General features: G+C 35.4%; 2 protein-coding genes across 3 annotated transcripts in view; one reads left to right on the top strand and one right to left on the bottom strand.

Moving 5' to 3' along the window:
• LOC135211702 (arrestin domain-containing protein 2-like) overlaps window positions 1-22500 on the top strand; it is a 362806-nt gene that overhangs the window by 180624 nt on the left and 159682 nt on the right. The window lies entirely within an intron of this gene.
• Window positions 20285-22500, bottom strand: part of LOC135211479 (uncharacterized) — a 3526-nt gene continuing 1310 nt past the window's right edge. Inside the window, exons 2-3 of the mRNA XM_064244785.1 lie at window positions 21724-21894; window positions 20285-20391 (exon numbers count right to left, since the gene is read on the bottom strand). Coding sequence (XP_064100855.1) covers window positions 20285-20391; window positions 21724-21894 — 278 coding nt within the window. The remainder of the gene's footprint in view (window positions 20392-21723; window positions 21895-22500) is intronic.

Here is a 22500-nt window from a genome sequence, read left to right on the forward strand (position 1 = left end):
ATACTCTCGCTGGGGGAGAGATTCCGTGACATTTAAATGGATAATGATGGGACCTTAAAAAAAACTACAGCCGCCCCCCACCCTACCAAAAAGATGATATTTTTTTTTCATCATTTATAATAGTGATGGGGCGTGGATTATAATCTGTCTTGTGTTCTTCACGAACAATTGATTTAGATCAGTCCTCAAATTCTTTTGGCATCGTTACCCCAAACAGTTGTATCAATCATAGATCACCATTACCCCTACCCTAACCCGTTCTTCTTCAGTTCTGTGAAGTTATAATCTAAAGGATTGACAAATAATGTTTAATACAGAAGTAAATCGATTCTATTTACTTTTGTATTATTAATTAATTAATTTATTTATTAATTCATTTGTTTTTTATAAAAATTTATGACTTTACTGAACTTTACTCCGAAGAACCATTACTTTTAGAAAGTGCCTTGTTATCCCCCACGGGGTTAATTACCGCCCCCCCCCTCTCCCCCAGCTTCAGAACCACCGATTTCCATAGATAGCGGTGAGGTGACTTGATTAACCAATGAGAGATCCAGAGGGTGAACGAATACTGGGTCAAAATCAAAACTTTTTTCATGTTTCTCCGAATCTTAGTGTCGCGAATTATATTATTAGTCTCGTAGTTAGTCGACTGCGGTGAGTAGCGACAAAAATACGGAAGTGCCTGGGGGAGAATAACGTTATTTCAAAATGACTCCCTTCCTGGCTGAGATAGGCTTTGTATATAGGCTTAAGAAAGGGTTTATATGCTGTATATACTATATATTTGCATGTGTGTATGTATTGATGTATGTATATGATATACATATATATATTATATTATATATATATATATATATATATATATTTATATCTTTATATATATATATATATGTGTGTGTGTATGTATGTATGTATATATTATACATATAATGAAATTTTTTTTTTTAGAACGTTTAAGTGTACTCTCTGCTCAGGTATGTTTGTTTGTCCATTCTCTTCAGGGATACTTAGTATTCGTTCCGTCCTCCTGCCGGAGTTATGTTAACAAGTTCTGCCATGGCATAGTGATCTAGGTATTACGAACGAATATGAATACAGGTTCAATGATCGATCTCCGAATTTTCGCTAAAAAGTTTATTCCAACAAGGAGAATTAGAATGAACGTTTAATATATCACATTATATTTTCGAACTAGGAATTAGGTTCAGACGGGAGAAGATCAACCCTCTAAATAACGATGCATAATGTTAACCGCACGATGCACGAACAAAAATCACTACTGGCAACGTTAATAAGGACGCCAGCTTCAAGGCTAGAGAATGTAATATGCGGGAAAGTTGCTCAACTCAAAAAAAAAAAAAAAAAAAAAAAAAGGAGTCGGAAGGTTTAGTAACAAGGATGTTGGAGTGAACATAATGTCCTCTCTCTGATGACAATGGGTTTCCACTTTCAGTATTATATATAATATATATATATATATATATATATATATATTATATATATATATATGTATATATAATATATATAGCATATATACTATATGTTATATATATATATGAATATATATATATATATATTATATATATATAGAGAGAGAGAGAGAGAGAGATGAGAGAGAGAGAGAGAGAAGAGAGAGAGAGAGAGAGAGTAGAGAGAAATCAATAATGTTCCTCTAGGACAATAAATGCTGATTCAGATCTCTCTCTTCTCTCTCTCTCTCTCTCTCTCTCTCTCTCTATATATATATCATATATATATATATATATTAAATATAATATAATATAGCATAAAGACATATATATATATTATATATATATATATATATATATATAGAGAGAGAGAGATGAGAGAGAGAGAGAGAAAGAGAAGAGAGAGAGAGAGAGAGAGAGAGAGAGAGAGAACAATCATGTTCCTCTGGAACAATAAATGCTGATTCAGATCTCCAGAGGTCCTCGGGATAATGGTGTTAGGTATGAGCCCTGTCTTTACTCCAAGAATTTCCAGGGCTGAGTTTGCAGCTCAGACCTACCTATTTCCAAGTTTGTAGTTAAATATTGTGTGCTCTTTGCAGTCATTCAGTAAAACAGGGAGCTTGAATATTATATGATCATTGTTATTTGGTACATTGATGGCAATCATACAGGGTGTCCATAAAGTCCTAGTACCATTAGAAGTATGTATTGCGTGTAATGGTACTGGAACTCTATGGACACCCTATATATCATTACGGTCATTTATTGCTTCTTATAATTACCAGAAATGAAAGGAGAAGAGCTGTTGATATAGTGTCCCAACCGAGGCGTCGGAATATGCTATATGTAGGATCGGAGAGAGAGAGAGAGAGAGAGAGAGAGAGAGAGAGAGAGAGAAGAGAGAGAGAGTCACAAGCATACCAACATGCAATACCATACTTGACATATGTTTTTCCAAGATTCTAGTTCATCCACTGATTAATGTTTTAATAATAATAGATATCCCATGGCGATTTCACCTTCATACTCAGAGTGCTTTTACATCTTTGATTTGACGTCACAGAGAATGCAAAATAACCATTTATATGCCGAAATCTTCGAATAAAATAATCAGTTCAGATTAACGGCATTTTCTGGAGTGCATACATATTTGCCTTCAAGTAAGAGAATTCAGATGATGGCAAGCAATAGTTTTTTCTTTTAGATTTACTCATTCGGGAACCGACGGATTAAATAGAATTTTTGATTAATGAAATGATGACCCAGTTTCTCGCAAGTTGAGGTCAACATATTACGGCAAATTGGTTTTAATTGTACAGCAATCGGCCTTTGGATTGCTTTAGTTTTGGTCGTGATGTGATATGACTGTGGACGTTTATGATTGCTAATTAGGACACAGCTTGTAATACCCATAAGATTTGATTACTTGAATATTTTTCTAGTGATTGGGTGCCCGGATTTACCTGTGCTACCTACAGTCTTTAGGTAAGAATATACGGTAGAATTTGTAAAGAATCTGCTGACTTGGTTGAGTTCGATACTCTTTAGCGCTGACAGTTGTAGGTTTTGCGTGGTTCTCTATGATTTCAATTGAGGCAGGTCTTAAATGACCTGGTTTTCTGTTGGGTATCGTCAAATGTTTGTAGGTTGACTGACGGGTCGTTCCAGGTCATTGGAAGTGACCTGTCTCCCCTTAAGGGCATTTCCCTGACAACGAGAAGAGGTGGCTGCATCTGTATCGAAAATCAAATGGTGAGGACAGTCTACAATTTAATGATTTTGGGAGCAATAGGGAAAGAGGAGTGGATCCTAATACTCGAAATCAATTTCATAAATCCAGAAGGAAAAGGAGCTAATTGGGAAGAAGCTGAAGAACGTTGGGTGGGTGTTAAAAGACTGGTCGCTGACTAGCCGTTAACCCTAAATTCTTATCTGATAGTGCGTCATGTTAAGGTAAGTCTGGGCCACTATTTAAATGTGATAGGCAAAGGAAAAAGAAAATGAAAAAACGACGATGTTTTAAGAAAAATGTGTTATTACACACACACATTTATATATATATTATATATATATATATATATATATATATGTATATATATATATATATATATTATATAATATATGTATATATATTTATATGATATATAATATATATATATATATACACACGTATACACACAATATATGCACACGTATTATATATATGTATATATATATATATATATATATATATATGTGTGTGTGTGTGTGTGTGTGTGTTTGTGTGTGTTTGTGTGTGTGTGTGTAAAACTTGGTCACTTATTTCCCATAAAATGTATGCATTAAAAGCGAAAGAAGACCATTTACCAGAAGGCATTCTCTCGATATTTTTTCCCACTATATATAAGACACCAGTCGTCATCAAATTCGCACTTCACTGCAAAACACACTTCTTATTTTTATGAGCAAAGTCTTCGATCCATATCCTTTTTCCAAGGGAAGCTCGTCATCCTTATCGACTACACATCGACCTGCCTTCGTATCTTGCCTTATCAGTTCCTGGGCCTTTGTGGCCGTCGCTATCTGCCGTTCCCGAGCGCCGTACCTTTCACGCACACAAAAAAAAAAGTTTCCAGTTTTCCAGTTGCAAACTATTTTCATGATATTTTATCAACCAAAGGCTGTTACTCATTTCCTTCAACGTCATTCTCTCTCTCCCCCCACCCCTCTCTCTCTCTCTCCTCTCTCTCTCTCTCTCTCTCTCTCTCTCTCTCTCTCCTGTTAAGGTTAATTGTATATATAAGGAAAGCTACAATTTTTCTAATTAACAACGTCTCATGTTAAAAGAAACTCTCTCTCTCTCTCTCTCTCTCTCTCTCTCTCTCTCTCTCTCTCTCTGTTAGGTAATTGTATATATAAGAAAGCTACAATTTTTTTAATTAACAACGTATCATGTAAAAGAAACTCTCTCTCTCTCTCTCTCTCTCTCTCTCTCTCTCTCTGTTAGGTAATTTTATATATAAGACTGCAATTTTTTTAATTAAAACGTATCAAATGATAGAAACTATCTCTCTCTCTCTCTCTCTCTCTCTCTCTCTCTCTCTCTCTCTCTCTCTCTCTCTCTCTCTCCATCAGTTCATTCTAATATAATATTGAAAAATGGCTAAAAACAATTGATTGAGGAACATTACTTGGGCGATTTTGGTTTCATACCTTCGTTATTTGATTATTTCACATCAGTATACCTGGCGTTTGTCTTTCCTAATACAATCCATAATCTAAGTATAGCCTTCACAAACTTTCAGGTCCTTCTATTAACTTCAGGCGTGATGTGCATCACATTTTAAAAACTTTATTATTCAAATACTTGTGGGCATTTATAGCTGTAAAATTGTTGTAAGCATATTTCTTTCATAAAAACACTCTCGATAATCTCATGCTATAATGAGCCAGAAAGTAGTTCCGACATCACAAAAGCCTGGCTGTGTTGCAAACATTACGAAAGACTGACTGTTGCAGAACTTACAAAAGATTGACTGTGTTGCAAACATTACAAAAGCCTGACTGTGTTGAAGAGCTTACAAAAGATTGTCTGTGTTGCAGAGCTTACAAAAGATTGACTGTGTTGCAGAGCTTACAAAAGATTGACTGTGTTGAAGAGCTTACAAAAGATTGTCTGTGTTGAAGAGCTTACAAAAGATTGTCTGTGTTGAAGAGCTTACAAAAGATTGACTGTGTTGCAGAGCTTACAAAAGATTGTCTGTGTTGCAGAGCTTACAAAAGATTGTCTGTGTTGCAGAGCTTACAAAAGATTGACTGTGTTGCAGAGCTTACAAAAGATTGACTGTGTTGCAGAGCTTACAAAAGATTGACTGTGTTGCAGAGCTTACAAAAGATTGTCTGTGTTGCAGAGCTTACAAAAGATTGACTGTGTTGCAGAGCTTACAAAAGATTGTCTTAGTTGAAGAGCTTACAAAAGATTGTCTGTGTTGCAGAGCTTACAAAAGATTGTCTGTGTTGCAGAGCTTACAAAAGATTGACTGTGTTGCAGAGCTTACAAAAGATTGTCTGTGTTGCAGAGCTTACAAAAGATTGACTGTGTTGCAGAGCTTACAAAAGATTGTCTGTGTTGCAGAGCTTACAAAAGATTGTCTGTGTTGAAGAGCTTACAAAAGATTGACTGTGTTGCAGAGCTTACAAAAGATTGTCTGTGTTGAAGAGCTTACAAAAGATTGTCTGTGTTGAAGAGCTTACAAAAGATTGTCTGTGTTGCAGAGCTTACAAAAGATTGACTGTGTTGCAGAGCTTACAAAAGATTGTCTGTGTTGCAGAGCTTACAAAAGATTGTCGTGTGCAGAGCTTACAAAAGATTGACTGTGTTGAAGAGCTTACAAAAGATTGTCTGTGTTGCAGAGCTTACAAAAGATTGACTGTGTTGTAAACATTACAAAAGCCTGACTGTGTTGAAGAACTTACAAATGATTGACTGTGTTGTAGAGCTTACAAAAGAATTGACTGTTGTGCAGAGCTTTTACAAAAGATTGAACTGTGTGTGTAAGAGCTTACAAAAGATTGTCTGTGTTGCAGAGCTTACAAAAGATTGACTTGTGTTGCAGAGCTTAACAAAAGATTGCTGTGTTGCAGAGCTTACAAAAGATTGTCTGTGTTGAGAGCTAACAAAAAGTTGTCTGTGTTGAAGAAGCTTACAAAAAGATTGTCTGTGTTTGGCAGAAGCTTACCAAAAGATTGACTGTGTTGCCACTGGGGGGAGTGTTGGGGGGGCTTACAAAAGATTGTCTGTGTTTGCAGAGGCTTACAAAAGATGTCTTGTGTTTCAAGAGCTTACAAAAGATTGTCTGTGTTGAAGAGCTTACAAAAGATTGACTGTTGTTGCAGGAGGCTTGACAGATTGACTGTGTTGTAGAGCTTACAAAAAGATTGCTGTTGTTGAAGAGCTTAACAAAAGATTGTCGGTGTTGAAAGAAGGCTTACAAAAGATTGACCTTGTGTTGCCAGAAGGCTTAAAAAAGATTGATGTGTTGTAGAGCTTACAAAAGATTTGTCTGTTGTTGCAGAGCTTGAAAAGAAAATTATTTGTCTGTGTTGAAGAGCTTACAAAAGATTGACCTGGTTTGCCCCCAGAGCTTACAAAAGATTGGGAACCCGTGTTGCCAGACTTACCTCGATTGGACTGGTTGCAGAGCCTTACAAAAAGGAATTGCTGGTTGAAGAGCTTACAAAAGAATTTGACTGTCTTGTTGCAGGAGCTTACAAAAGATGAAACTGTGTTGCAGAGTCTTACAAAAAGATTGACTGTGTTGAGAGCGTTATTCAACCAAGATTGATTCTGGTATTGCCAGAGCTTATTAAAAAGGATTGACTGTGTTTGGCAGAGCCTTACAAAATTATTGGCCTTGTGTTGAAGAGCTTACAAAATTGTCTGTGTTGGCAGAGCTTAACAAAAGATTGACTGTGTTTGCAGGCTTCAAAAGATTTGGACTGTGTTTGTGAGCTTACAAAAGAGGTCTTTGTTTGGCAGACCTTACAAAAGTTGTCCTGTGTTGAAAGCTTACAAAAGATTGCTGTGGTTTGCGACTTAAAAAACAAAAATTGGCTGTGTTGAGAGCTTTACAACAAAGATTGACTGTGTTGCAGAGCTTACAAAAAGATTGACTGTGTTGAAAGAGCTTACAAAAGATTGTCTGTGTTGCAGAGCTTACAAAAGATTGACTGTGTTGTAAACATTACAAAAGATTGACTGTGTTGAAGAACTTACAAAAGATTGACTGTGTTGCAGAGCTTACAAAAGATTGACTGTGTTGTAGAGCTTACAAAAGATTGATTGTGTTGCAGAGCTTACAAAAGATTGACTGTGTTGCAGAGCTTACAAAAGATTGACTGTGTTGCAGAGCTTACAAAAGATTGACTGTGTTGTAGAGCTTACAAAAGATTGACTGTGTTGCAGAGCTGGAAAGAAACCGCTGTAGATATTATATCACCTCCATAGCTTATGTATAATAGATCTAATAATGGATGAAAGAGCAATTAACGTACTTCATAGTGCAATTAGGTAAAAGACAGGGAAATTGAATCCTTAGAATATCTTTTTCAATACTAACTGGCAACTGATGCATTCCCTTATGTTTTCTTGAATTACGAAGGGAAATTCGATCTGTTCTGTAAGAGTCCTAGTATATGAATCATTATTGTTAATTTTAAGTACTGTAGTAAAAATATAAGAAAGATCCACCTCCTGCCACATATTGTCATTTTTCATACAAAACAGTTTTGTATGTTCCAAAATGTTCCTGTCACCAGAAAAGTTGTTCATAGAGCAAAATTCAATTTTTTATAAACTTAATTGAATAAGTAGCTTACAGGCATGTGTTGTTTTATTAGTATGTAACGTAAAAATATTTCGTACCAGATGAATCATTTTTTAAATTATACTTGCTTTGTCAATCAAATGTCCTGTTCATCATCGCACTAATTGACACCTGAGGTCACGCCCACAAACTCTCAAAATAGGTCAGCTGGGAGCATGTAAAACAAATCATTAATGTCATCTCTCTTTTCTTTTATCATATTAATAAAGACGGATGAACCTTTGTATTTACCATGTTTATATACTTATCTTTCTGTTATTTCTTCAGTGCTTTATTATTTGTTGCCTCTTGGTTTGGTTCATTGGCTGTCTTCTCAGTGGCCATTTTGTAATGAAACCACCTACTGAAATGAATGGTCTTTATGGTTGTTTGTGTCCGTTAAAAAGTAAAAATAATATCTATATATTTGCGTAGCCATTTTGGCAATAACATTTTGTAATAATATTAACTTTTATAAAAGATGAAAAGGTTTTATAAAGTAGTAGATGTATTGGAAAAATTATAACAAAGCATTCGTTCTTCATTCACTCTGGGGAACTCAACAGAAGTTACTATACAGTTTACGAATAGATCATCAGTATTACTAATAAAGTTACTTTCCTCTTGCTTATTTTTAAACGCGACTGTTCCTCACTTTTAAAATAATCGTCATAACTTCATTGCCCTGAAATTCATTGCATCAACTGACTATGACCAAAGATCTGAACAGCCGTCACATTAACCAAGGTTATTGATATCAACCTGGCACGACAATTATCCATTGAATAGACCAGCATTACACCTCACCAAACGGAGGCAAGGACCTGACTCCACACCTTCGGATTCCGACGGGTGCCGAAGGGCGTCGGGAAAGATCCCTCGTCCTCGGGTGTCCTTTGTCGAGGAAATCCCCGTCCTTATCAAGGGAGTGATCGGTCTGGAGGGAGAGAGGGAGGAAGGGAGGGAGGGAGGCCGAGGACAATTGCAGACTTTAGAGAATGTGTGTTCGAAGACCTCTCAGTCCCGAGGATCAGCCTAAAGCTGAGTTCTTTGTGGGAATGGGGAGGTTGAAGAGGGAAATGATATCGAAGGGGGTGGTAGGAGATGAATATCCCCCATACACAACAACACGCTTGGTCGGAGTAGAATAGGGTAGTGGGGATGTCCATGTTACGAGCGCACGCATACACACAAAAGGATGAAAGAGAATGGAAAATGGTAAAAATTGGAATGGCCTCACAAGAACATACAAATACACACACACACACTCTAAGGAATGATGTTATGGACGACGTTGGCCGTATTAGTCTAAAAACAGCGCCTAAATACGCGAACTTAAAAACTGATATTGGTTCAGTACTGAGCCATCTAATCTCCCTGGTGAAAAACTGAAACTAGATAATTAACCACTCCCCCTTAGCCCCCCACCCCCCACCATCCCACAGATACAATCTGCCATTCATCCTTATTTTGCTGGCATTCTCATACTTATAAGTAAATAGCCTTATTGATTTTTCACCAAAACTCCTCTTCTCCTTCTCACGAACATCTTTTGAATTATGAATCTTGTCACTGAAATAAGTCTTCCATTTTTTTCCAGAGATGGGATCATCTCAAAATTCTTTGATCCATCCGTTAACTTACTCTAACCTTATTTCCACGTTTCTCTTCATACCACTACTTCTCATGGCTGAAATACATCACAAACAGACAAGAGAAAGCTGCTATCCCACGACGTTTGAAGAGGAACCTGGATAGAGGGGTCCTACGGTTACCGTGGTGAACGAAAGGATCTGATATGTTTGACAAAAGTATAGCTATGCGAATATCGACAGCATTAGTAAATATATTTGACTAAGTACCATTGAAAAATATCAGGATGTTAGATATATAATGCTGAAACAATCCAGAGGACTTAATATAAATTGCTACATATCATTCAGCGGTTCTTGGTATAATGCTTTCAGATTTAAAAAGGAATCGTAGGAATATATTATATTTTCCATGAAAATAAGAATACTAAGTTTTATTAGTAAAACCGCTCTTGGTATTCCTAACTATTAATGCCCCTACGATCACCAACTACGGTATAACCTATCGTTTACTTTGAAGTAAACGGATATGCACCCGAAGACTGGAAAATTGAAACACGAAGAAAACGAAACGAAACATCAACGTTGCAATACGAAAGTTACAATGGCTTTGCAACATTGCAGCTTTAACCGTTTCCTTTGAAAGAGCAGGCGAGTGTTAGGTAATCCCTTTTATATGACATTCGACGCGAAAGACCAACCTTTGATAAATCGCGGTGTTTCACTTGCTTGCACCGAAATTTAATATCCGGCAACAGGGCGAACCTTCTTTGTCTTTCACGATTTCATCGGTTGGCGACGAATCTTTGAATTACAGATCAGTATCGACCTTCGAAACTTGGTTTCGACCTTTACGCAGTGAAGAAGGAGCACGATGCTTCGAAACTGTTTGTGATTTGGAACATATTTGTAACTCCAATTCGTGTATTTTTTTCAACTTTTGAATTTCTTTGAGCCAATTGATTTTGCAATTAAGCAAGCGAATCAATCACCAATACCTGTATAGCTCCTACGTACTACAACGTATCAATTTAAAGAGTAATTATTCTTATTTAATGGAAAGCAAGACGCCTTTGGAAATCTTTTATGCTGATGAATGCAATACAAGTATACTGTTCCCTGTGACTGGACTAAAATCCTCGGTAAAGTAGTTTACGAATTTTTTTTTGCACTCCAGTAGATAAAATGATATAGAACAATTATATGCCAGATGGGGAAGTCAATCTATGAGGGACATAAACGGCCTTTGAACATGGTTCGAGGAACAGCCTAAAGTTAATCAAGTTCTTTTAGAAGGGCTACCTAGAATTGAGTTTGTTTTTTTTTTTGTTTAGAAAATTTCTCTTTTTCCCCTACGAAAACACATCTCCTCTCAGTAGAGAGAGAGAGAGAGAGAGAGAGAGAGAGAGAGAGAGAGAGAGAGAGAGGGCGGGGGTTTAATCTAAAGGGATACAAACAGCCCACGAACATTTTTCAGCAAACAACATAAGATTAATCCGGTTAAAAGGACGAGCTACTTAATTGAATTCGGCAGGATAATACCATTTCCTTAGGATCTACCCATTCTAATCCCGTTTTCAGGCACGGAATTAGATTAGTTCCGCGATGCGTCAGAGAGATTTGTGCCCAAACTTTGACAGATATTTGTTTTGTAGTCCTCTTTCCCTTTCCTTCCCTCTCCCTCCCTCCCTCTCCCTCCTTCCCTCCCTCCCCTTTTTCTCCCTCTCATTCTCTTTCTCTCCTATCTCGCTATCTATCAGACCGAGTCAGTTGTGTAACTAATTATTATTCTAGTTAATGATAACAGCAGAAAATAATTATTCTTTTATAATCTTTTCTTCGAGAAATAGGTCAGCAAAAATTATCCCTTTCTTTATTTATTAGATTTATATTGGTATTTTCATTACTGCATATAATATCCCAGAAGGTATATAGATTATGTAACTCTCTTAAGACAACATTTGATTCATTTTTATTCTATTTTAAAAACATATTAGCGGCATCAATATTATTGATTTTTAGTGGGATGTGAATAGTTTCTATGAGCATTTTTGTCATTGGGGCTCTGACAGTGCTATACAATTTTATGATTTTCTAAATAAAAGGTTCTTTTAGCTTCAAAGGTTGGTGAACCCTGCGTCGTTTTTGTCATTTTAATGACGATTATCTGTATAAAACCATCAGTAAATGCTTCAGAAATTACCCATGCAAAGTTGACAAAGCGGACGAAATGACGGAAGTGTTAGAGAAGGGATTTGAAATTCTTGGTACCTACAGACGAGAGTATGTTGTTTATGAGAAAGGTTTAGAAGAATATATTTTATAAGATGACAAAGGAAAGTTTTGTATAATATTATATTATTAATTTTAAATGATTATTAGAGTTTTTTTTTTCAATCAGAGCTCATAAATGGAGAACGTAAGAAAATACATACGGAAAAAAATACAAAATGGAATGAGGATATTGAGTCTTTTTGTATTATGTAGTATACTGACTTGTTCTTTTTCCTTGTGGGAACTCCGATCATGTTTTTTTTATTGTGGTCCCCCCCTCCTCCCCTCCCCTTCTCCCAGCCAAAAAAAAATGGTCGAGGTAAATGTCAGTCTTCATTTTTCCCAAGCAACTAAAACGATAATTAATGCGTCTCACATTCCAACTTGATAATTATCTAAGCGCTCTAAAAATGTAATCTTCCATTCCTGGCATTCAGAATATATATATATATATATATATATATATATATATATATATATATATATATATATATATATAATATATATATATATATATAATATATATATATATATATATGTGTGTGTGTGTATATATATATATATATGTGTGTGTGTGTGTGTGTGTGTGTATATATATTTATTTATATATATATATATATATATATATATATATATATATATATACATATATATATATAATAACATATATATATATATATATATATATATATTATATATATATGTATATATATATTATATATATATATATATATATAATATATATATATATATAATCTTTGTACAAACTAGTTTCTCAGCAGTTAGAGATTTTAGTTCATCATTGTTAATTTTCCAATTCACCGTATCAAGCTGGACAAAATACAAGGCATGAAATATTAAAGTGTTAGTTTGCTGATGTTTGCGTTTCGAGAGTCGATAAACAGATTCCTTGCGACGGGACGGGCTCTCAACCACCCTATATAATATTTGGTGACAAGATTAATATTCATACGCGCTTCGCTGCTCAAGTTCTCAGTAAACAGAGGATGGTAAATCAGTATAATATCTGTGATTCATATTCCCTTATTTATTCTGGTATTGACTCTGAACGGAACGCCCTACTTTATTACTTTTTTTTCATTCTTTTTTTCAAAGATAGCTTAAGCAAGACCTTTATTGTATTGTGTGTCAGGATATTGATTTCACTTTTCCCTTACTCGGGGAGTAAGCCACCAAACTACGTAGTAGTTGTTGTTGGTGGGGAGGGGGGAAAGGAGGGTGTAGGAAAGACCAATGGAGGAGACTAAAAAGTTCTGAAAAGGGTGTTTCGCGTTGATTTAAAGATACAACAATGTTAGGATAGGATATTTATGATTTATTTATTAGAATGAAAATGTAGAAAATAAATAATGTGCATGTTAAACAGTACAGAAAAATGATTTCTAATATAGCGCATTTATTTTAACTTTCGTTGGTGAAACAAGGCGCTATTTGCCCATAGATTTGCGCACGTTTAATTTATTTTGTATACTGAATTTAGGCAATTTTTCTGTTCGATTATTTTGTGTTTCCACTTATAACTGAGAGTATATGAACGTGTTTAATTCGTGTCCTTTTTATTTGATCCTTGTTGTTAGTGTAAGTAATTACGAAGATCAATTCAAGTTACATTAGGAATATAATGTTTACAACTTATGCGTGAGGGGAAAATCTTGCACGCGTCCCGAGTAAGCTGGAGGTCTCATCACGCTTTTAAAAAAAAATTTTTTTACTACATTTGTTCTTTTAAATGGCTCAGTTTGGATTTCCTACTAGTAATTTCTTATAGTAATTTTACTGTGGCAGTAAAAACCACAAAAATAATTTTTATATTAGTAATTTCACTGCAGCAATAAACACCATGCCAGTAATTTCTTATTACAATTTCTAACGAGAAATTACTGTAGTAAGTAAAATAATGCATTTTTTACAATCAACAAACCAAAGCAGCTTGTCAGAGATTTCTAAATACTTACGAACCACAACTAAGAAAATGTCCTTACATAGTACGTATTAGGCGAAACTCAACCAGGAAAAGGACACCAAATATTAACAGAATGTTTTGACAGAGTAAAAAGCAGAGATACGAGAGTTTTAGATGCCACGGATTCCGTAGTTTCCCGAATAAACTGCGTGAGTCAAGAAATTCAAGAAATATGCATTTGTTTTTCGACTTGAAAACAAGGATAAAAATAAAATAAGTGATTTATTACAGAATGTAAAATTGCACCGGCATGAAAAATTGGAAAAAAAGGATTGAGAAATGTTTTTGTTTATATTTGGTTCACGGGGATCGTTGATAATGTATTACACTTCTTGGGAAGACAATGACGTGTATGAAATATAATGGTTATTCGACCAATGAAATATTATGCCGTTTTTATATTGTAGTTGATTGCAGCAATAAATGAGTATTTAAAGTGATTTCTGTTTAATGGTGTAAATTTACATGATTTGTAATGAAACTTATTGATAAGTGTCATGTTTTAATGGCTGGAAAAACGACTGCTCAATTCGGATTTATTAAGACGTTTTGGTGAGATCCTTGAAAAACAATCTAGTTCCAGCTAATTATTTTGGTATAACAGTTATGGGAAGTGCGGATGTGAACAATTTAAAACAATAACCGATATTTTTGAATTTATAGCTATAAGTCAGCTCTTTACCTTTGTTAATAGTTCCTCGAGGCTAACTTTTCAGCTTTGGATATTGAAAACATATGCATGAGCGCTGCCGTAAATATTATATAGGTTCGTTTAAGCTTCAGTCATAAATCTCCAGCTGCGTTTTATAGTGAATATCAGTTCAGCTGTTGGAGAAATATTTTCCATCTTCGGACTTTGCCTCATGCTGCTGAATAATAATTTTACTATCGTTTTCTTCTTACAAGCAATTTCTTATAGTAATCTTCCTAGTAGTAATAAAAACCACATAAGTCATTTCTTACTGCAATTTCTTATAAGGAATTACCGTGGCAATAAAATCATACTTTTATTACATTTAACATATTTCCGCGGGATGATTGAATAATTGCCAATTATTCTTGAGTAGCGTCATTTCCATTTCATTTGTAGGGGAGACCAATCCATTTTGGTTTATGGCAGTATCTGTATAAATAATCCTTTTTATTTTTCCAAACTCCATGATGAATTATATATACCGTAACTTACGTCCAAAATTGGATGGTAACAAGGCCTTTTATTTACGATTGGGCCCATTCTGATGATTGTCCAGTACTACCTAATATATCTGTGTATTAATCTTTCATAATTATTACTGTTATTCATAAGTTGAACCATATTCATATGAAACAAGCCCACCATAGGGGCCAGTGACTTGAAATTCAAGCTTGCAGAGATTATGCTGTCCATTAGCAAGAATTAGCGGTAGGTAAAGGGATATACAGAAGATAGAGATCACTTAGGAATAAAGAGAAAATAAAATAATAAATACATCCATAAAAATTTAAATACATTGTTTTATTATAATAATTCGTCGTCAGTTATACTACTGTTTAATGTGATGGTCAAAGCGATACCCTACATTTTGTAGCTGCCAAAGAGAGAGAGAGAGAGAAGAGAGAGAGAGAGAGAGAGAGAGAACTCGGAGCACACACAATCGTCTCTTCACTATAACCGATTTCGTAATAGCCAATTAAAGCTCAAATGTCCCGGAGTGGCTCCCCTGGTGGGACCTTACGTAAACACGTCGGAGATTAATAAGCGAGCTATGAGACGCGACGAGCTGTCAGGAATTAAAGAATACATACTACGGACCTTCAGACAGTTCATGGTATATAAGTGGCACCTATCGAAAGGTCTGGTCTTTTTTCGCAATTTTATAGTCATCTCCGTGTTAGTCATAGTTGACGTTCTATGATAAAATGAGCCCAAAAAACTAAAAAATATAGAGAGAAGAGAGACAGCAGTCTCTGAAAAATAGTATTTTCTCTCTATATTTTGGCGCTTTTATGGGCTGCTTTTATAGATGGAATTCTGTTGTAACAGAACATTTTTACCTTTCCAGTCTATATATATATATATATATATATATATATATATATATATATATACATATATATATATATATTACCATATATATATAGGTTATATATAAATATTATTATATATATATATCCATGAGCATGTGTGTTTATATATGTGTATATATATATATATATATATATATATATTACACATATATAAACACGCATGCTCATGGATTTAGACATAGATATACATATATTTTGTATAATTATAAATATGTTTTGATGAAGTACAAAAACATTATTTGCTTTTGTACAGGTCACCTCGATAACTTTCGTTCCCAAGGACGCAGCCCTGTTATCATTGTTTCAGTAATTAAAAGCTATATATATAATATATATATATATATATATATATATATATATATATATATATATAGATATATATATATTTCTCGCAAGACTTTCGGGCATATTGTTAAGGAATATATAGACTTCATCTTCTATATTATAATAATAATAATAATAATAATAATACCAAAGTTCGAGAAACGTTTGTTTGTTTACTCACTAGAAGTTAAACAGAGTTGGTGCTGCGCTGTAGGATTTCCCTTCCCCTCCCTAACCATTCCCTTTTCCCTTCCCTCTCCCTCCCTTTTTCTCCCTCCCCCTCCCCCCCCGCTCCTTCTCCCTCCTTCATGCATCCCCCTACCCTTTTACCTCCCTCCCCTTTCCCCTTCTTCCTCTCCTTCCCCTTTTCCCTCCCGTCATTCTTTCACCTTCCTTGCCTCCCCTTAAACTCCTCCCCTTACCCCTCCTCCCTCTTCCTCTCCCTTCCCGTCTTCCTCCCTCCCCCTCCCTTCCCTTCCCCATTCCTCTCCCCGTCCTCCCCTTCACCTTCTTGCCAACCCTTAACCCCTCCCCTCCCTCCCCCTCCCCTTCTTCCTACCTCCTCCCCTCCCTCCCCTTCCCCTCCTCGTCCTCCCCTTCACTTCCTTGCCAACCCTTAACCCTCCCCTACCCTTCCTCCCCCTCCCCCCTCCTCCCCTCCTCTCACCTCCCTCCCTCCCTCCCCCCTCCCATTCCCATCCCCTCCCCTTCCCCTTCTTCCTCTCCCTCCCCTGAACCCTTCCACCTCCTTCCCCTTCCTCCCCTCCCTCTTCTTCTCCTCCCTACCCTTAACCCTTCTACCTCCCTCCCCTTCTTCCTCCATCCCCTTCCATTCCCCATCCCCCTCCTCTCACCCAAATTTGCAACAAGGAGTAACGGGCGGTCGAGTATTCTATAAAAATGTATCTTTCTCCTGGGAAACCACATTGTACGATGAATAATTCTGCCGTGAAACATTCATTCGCCTAGAGAACGATCAGTGGCTGTTTTTTTGTTTTGTTTTTTTTATCTCCATTAATCCCTGACTTTCGTCCTGTCCGATTAATGTTGCAAAGAAAAATTAATCAACCAAGGCCTTTGTTAGCGACCCCTGATCATCAGAGATATTAATAAAAATATCGACGCGGATAACCAGAGTCACATCTAGTGATCAGCGCTGCTGACGTAATTGAGTTCTAATAATTCACGGGTTTTGGCCGACGTTTCCAATAACCTTGACTACTCGCGACGTATCTGGGGAAAAAGTGACTATAAAAAAGGAGATTCACATCAACAGTGCATCTGATGTGTAGGCCAGTTCCATACTACGCTCCAGATTGGCTGTTGATAAGCGAATGAGAGGGCTGGAAACTCTCATTCTCTCGAGAGAGTTCACGTAGGCAGGATGTGTTCCACCTTTCAGAAGGAGAGGTGGAACATCCGTACATCCTGCCTATGTGAACGCTCTCTCGAGAGACTGAGCCCTGTGATTGGCTTATCAACAGCCAATCAGGAGCGTCGTAAGGGACTGGCCTAGACATCAGATGCACGGTTGATGTGAATCTACTATATATGCATTTCAGCCAAAAAAATCAATAAAAGTTGACTTCCCACTTGGGCACTGTGATGCCCATGGGTTTATGTCGGTTGCAATGAATATATCTGGACTCCACAAGTATATTTATATATGTATGAGTGGCAATAGACGCTTATCCTTCTCGTGGTCAAGTCGGTAACGCGACCTCGCTCTGATACTCCAGATGCGGGTTCGAAACCTTCTACGTATGTTAGAATTTCTTCATATCTTGCATTGGAATCTCAGGTTTGGTAGTAACAAGCGTAACCGAACAGTTTGAGGATTCGAGAAGCTAAGAGGGCATTGGTGTCAATACAGTCATATAATATACGTGTGTATATATATATATAGTATATATATATATATATATATATATGTGTGTGTGGTGTGTGTGTATATATCTATATTTATTTATATATGTGTATTTATATATGTTTGTTTATAGATAATGTATTTATAGGCATATGTATGTGTCTGTGTTTGTGTGTGAATACGTGTGCATATGTGCAATGCTTACATGTCCACATAATTATATCATCCGTCTACAGACACAAAGGGAGCTGTGATAGAGTTATTTACCGAACCTATGAAATTTGCATAAACGGCCGAATGAAAGAGGAGAATATTTGCATCATTTGCAATTGAAATTTTATCATACTCAATTGAATATGAAACCAGCTGATATATAAAACAAGATCCCTGTGTCGATTGTAAGGCCAATATCTACTCGGCAATCACACCTGACAAATAGCTGCTATAGGCAACGTTATATATTTCATTATGTTGGAATTAGTTTAGACTTTTATTTTAATATCGTGAAAAGCATTTTATGAAGGAAAGAACATTTATATTTCTGTATATATTCTTGCTAGATTATCTACAACTTGAGAAATTTGACGTAAGAAAAAAAAAAGTATTCGAACAGATTTTTGTGTCTTTGTTATCCTGTGAGTGCCTCTCTTTTCAAGGGCATTAATTAAGATTAAATGCCAGAAAGAAAGACGTATTATGCTTTAAATAGCCTACATAGTTAAATGGCACAATTAGGTACTGTTGTTGAAATTAGCCTTGAAATCATGGCGAATAGAAAATTCAGCGGAATTTTCCAGGTATATAAAAACCGAATACAATTTACTTTTGGATATGTTGTTTTCTTAATTATTATAATCATCATCAATCCATGAAATATGGTTTTATTTTAATAAGTACGTTATGATGTATATGTCAGTACTGGTATGAACATACTACGCATACCGTACTGATCTTAACAGATCCAATTTGATATCGGAAGCACCGTTTCATGTCCATCTTGTCATCAAAGATAAAAAAGCATTCAGCCTAAAGCTTTCATAAGGCATTTAAAATCTTTTGAATGAGATTATTATTATTATTATTATTATTATTATTATTATTATTATTATTATTATTATTATTATTATTATTTTATTATTATTATTATTATTATATTATTCCAGTAGATGAGACCTATTCACATGGAACAAGCACACCAAAGGGGCCACTGACTTGTAATTCAAGCTTCCAAATAATGAGTTTTAACCTCCCACCGCAGACCCCACACTGCATCAGTAACCGATTATAATACAGAGCCAGTGATTTTTCATTGCCCTGGGGATAGACGCTAACCCGCGACATCCGAGTGGTTGTCACGACACTAATCACCATACCAGCAGAGCAGTTAAGCTGAGCTAGATTTCCTTCTGAAACGTTTCATATCATGGGGATTCAACACCATATTGTTCTTCGGCTTTGGTTGCACAATGATGGAAGTTCTTGTCGAACAAGACAACTGTGCAAATAACTCTGAGCCTTGTTAGCTATTTCTAATAATAATTACATTGAAGGACCCAGCTTTATTATAAAAATTGGTTAGTATGTTTCCATCTGTAGTTATTAGTTATTGGATGCCTGATATACTGGGTAAGAAATTGAGGAGTTCAGTTTATCTCATACAAATAAGGAAACCAAAGAAACGCAGTCTTTTTCTTTTCATTGGTATCTAAATCTGTATCACTCTCACCACTATTGCTTATCATGTGCAGTCTCCTGATCTTATTTTCTTACAGCCAAATTATTCATGAGTATTTTAACTATCAAAAAATGTTCAAATGTCAGTACTGACTATTATCATGTTGGAAATGCCCCCCGCTGATAATGATTGTGCCCCGAAAATAATCATGCATACTCGCTATTATCCGTCAATATTATAATAAAAGTTTTCAAAAAAAAAAAAAATGAAGGATTAAAAATGACCAACTATATGTCACAGGATGAAAGAATGCAAATTCAAAATAAGATAAGGAAGAGCGTAACTCATTGCATAAAAAGAAAAAAAAAAGTCAAGTATTACGTGTTCCTTGAAAGGAACCAGTTAATTTTCCTAAGAGCTGGTTAAAAGTTTTAGATTGCCTCTGGCTGTTTACATTTTTTTTTTTTCGGGAAATTTTTGGCGACTTCTTGTGTGAGAAACTGCAGCAGTTTGTTAGAATTCCTGCGCTATTCACTAACGATATTTTTTTTAACATATACAGTCTGCTTTATTATTTGCCATTGCCATAATTGGGTCAGAGTTTCTTCTCTTGAAATATTTGAACATTTTAAGAATTGTTTTGAAGCGTATTATATGGCACAGTGACTACAAGGTTCAACTGTTAAGTGAGCGCATTATATGACACAATAACTGTATAAGAGAGCGTATTATATGACACAGTGACTATCAGGTTCAACTGTAAAGTGAGTGTATTATATGACATAATAACTGTATAAGAGAGTGTATTATATGACACAGTGACTATAAGGTTCAACTTTAAAGTGAGTGTATTATAAGACACAGTGACTATAAGGTTCAAGTGTAAAGTGAGTGTATTATATGACACAATAAGAGAGTGTATTATATGACACAGCGACTATAAGGTTCAACTGTAAAGTGAGTGTGTTATATGACACAATGATATATAAGTGAGTGTATTATATGACACAGTGACTATAAGGTTCAACTATATAAGTGAGTGTATTATATGACACAGTATCTTTAGGGTTCATGTGTGAAGTGAGTGTATTAGATGACATAAAGTCTATAAAAGTGAGTGTATTAAATGACACAGCCACTATCAAGTTCAACCGTGAAGTGAGTGTCCAAACCTTCACATGATTTCACAAGACTGATGCATAAATTAAAGACTAATTGAATAGATATATACATCACAGGCCGAGTATTCCTCGGCTTCATGACGCCAAACGAAGTGGATCAATAATTAATCGCATTTTATTTAATCGGCGAATGAAAACGAGGTATTTCAAAGTCTTCTCAGTGGAAAAAAAGGCGTGAATCATCAGACTTCCATTTATCTCTACAAAGGTCACAGATTAACGTATGAATATTAACATTGTTAAGCCCTGCAGCTAATTAATTATGATGCCCCACAAGTGACTCCCCTCATATCTAAAGAGCTGGTAAATCATATATACCCGGAATTCAACATTCATATGTACGAATGGACTTCAAAGTAACGCGTATTCCTCGAACATTTCATGAAGTAGGAAGCCCATATTACAGTAAGCCAGCGCGGTGTTCCAGTTAAAAAAAATAAAAGAAAATAAAATTTATATTACAGTAAGCCAACGCTGTGTTCCAGATGAAAAAATAAAATAAAATCCATTTTACAGTAAGCCAACGCTGTGTTTCAGATAAAAAAAAATAAAAAAAAAATAAAGTCAAATAAAAAAAATAAAAACAAAAAAGAATGAAATAAAGTGGCATTTAATAAAAGTCAAAATTATTTTTTAAAATAAAAGAAAAAATCTGTTCCCTAGTATAATGAAAATAATGATTATATTTTTTTTATTAATGACAGCGACAAGAAGTCAAAATGGTTTGATAAGATAAAAGGAAATTTGTTCCTAGTATAATGAAAATAAGGATTACTTTTTTTTATTAATGACAGCGACAAGAAGCCTAAGTGGTTTTTATAAAATAAAAGAAAATTTGTTCCCTAGTATAATAAAAAAAATTATTACTTTTATTTATTTATTTATATATTTGATTTATTTTATTTTTTTTTTTTCTGGACAGCAATAATCGACCTCCCACCCTCTGACAAGTCGGGCTTCAGTCTTTCAGGTGTTCTGACAACCGTGGCGGAGGAAACGCTTTGCGGTTCTGGGGCTTCGAGCTGGGCGGTGTGGCTGGGGTCGCCGCCCCCCTGAGTGCTGTTTAAAGTCGCGCTATTTGTATTCCTGGAACAAGGGGGATGGCGGTGCCCTGATGATTTTACATTCGGGGAATCAAATGAGTAAGCAGCCTTTGAAAGTTATCAAAAATGAGCAAAGATTGCATATTCAGACTCAAGCTTACACGGGATAAATACAAACTCCCTGACATACACACACACACACACACACACACACACACACACACACACACACACACACACACACACACTCACACAACGTACAGAAATATTAACCTATCGTTTAATATCGAATTCACTAAACCGTGGAAATTATTAAGCTGTTTATGCGTAGACGCTTGCGTGTAATAAAAATTCACACACACATTCATATTATGTATATATATATTTATATATATATATATATATATTTATATATATATACATTATATATATATATGTGTGTGTGTGTGTGTGTGTGTGTAGTGTGTGTGTGTGTGTGTGTGTGTGTGTGTGTGTGTGTGCGTATTTCTTACTTTATCTTAGGGAAATATCGTTTGTTATAGTACATGCTGTATTATATTGAGATTATAACATTATGTATACACACACACACACACACACATATATATATATATATATATATATATATATATATATATATATATATATATATATGTTTTCAATCAATTTTTGGG

Source organism: Macrobrachium nipponense, chromosome 4 (assembly GCF_015104395.2).
Source record: "Macrobrachium nipponense isolate FS-2020 chromosome 4, ASM1510439v2, whole genome shotgun sequence".
NCBI classification, from domain to species: Eukaryota; Metazoa; Arthropoda; class Malacostraca; order Decapoda; family Palaemonidae; genus Macrobrachium; species Macrobrachium nipponense.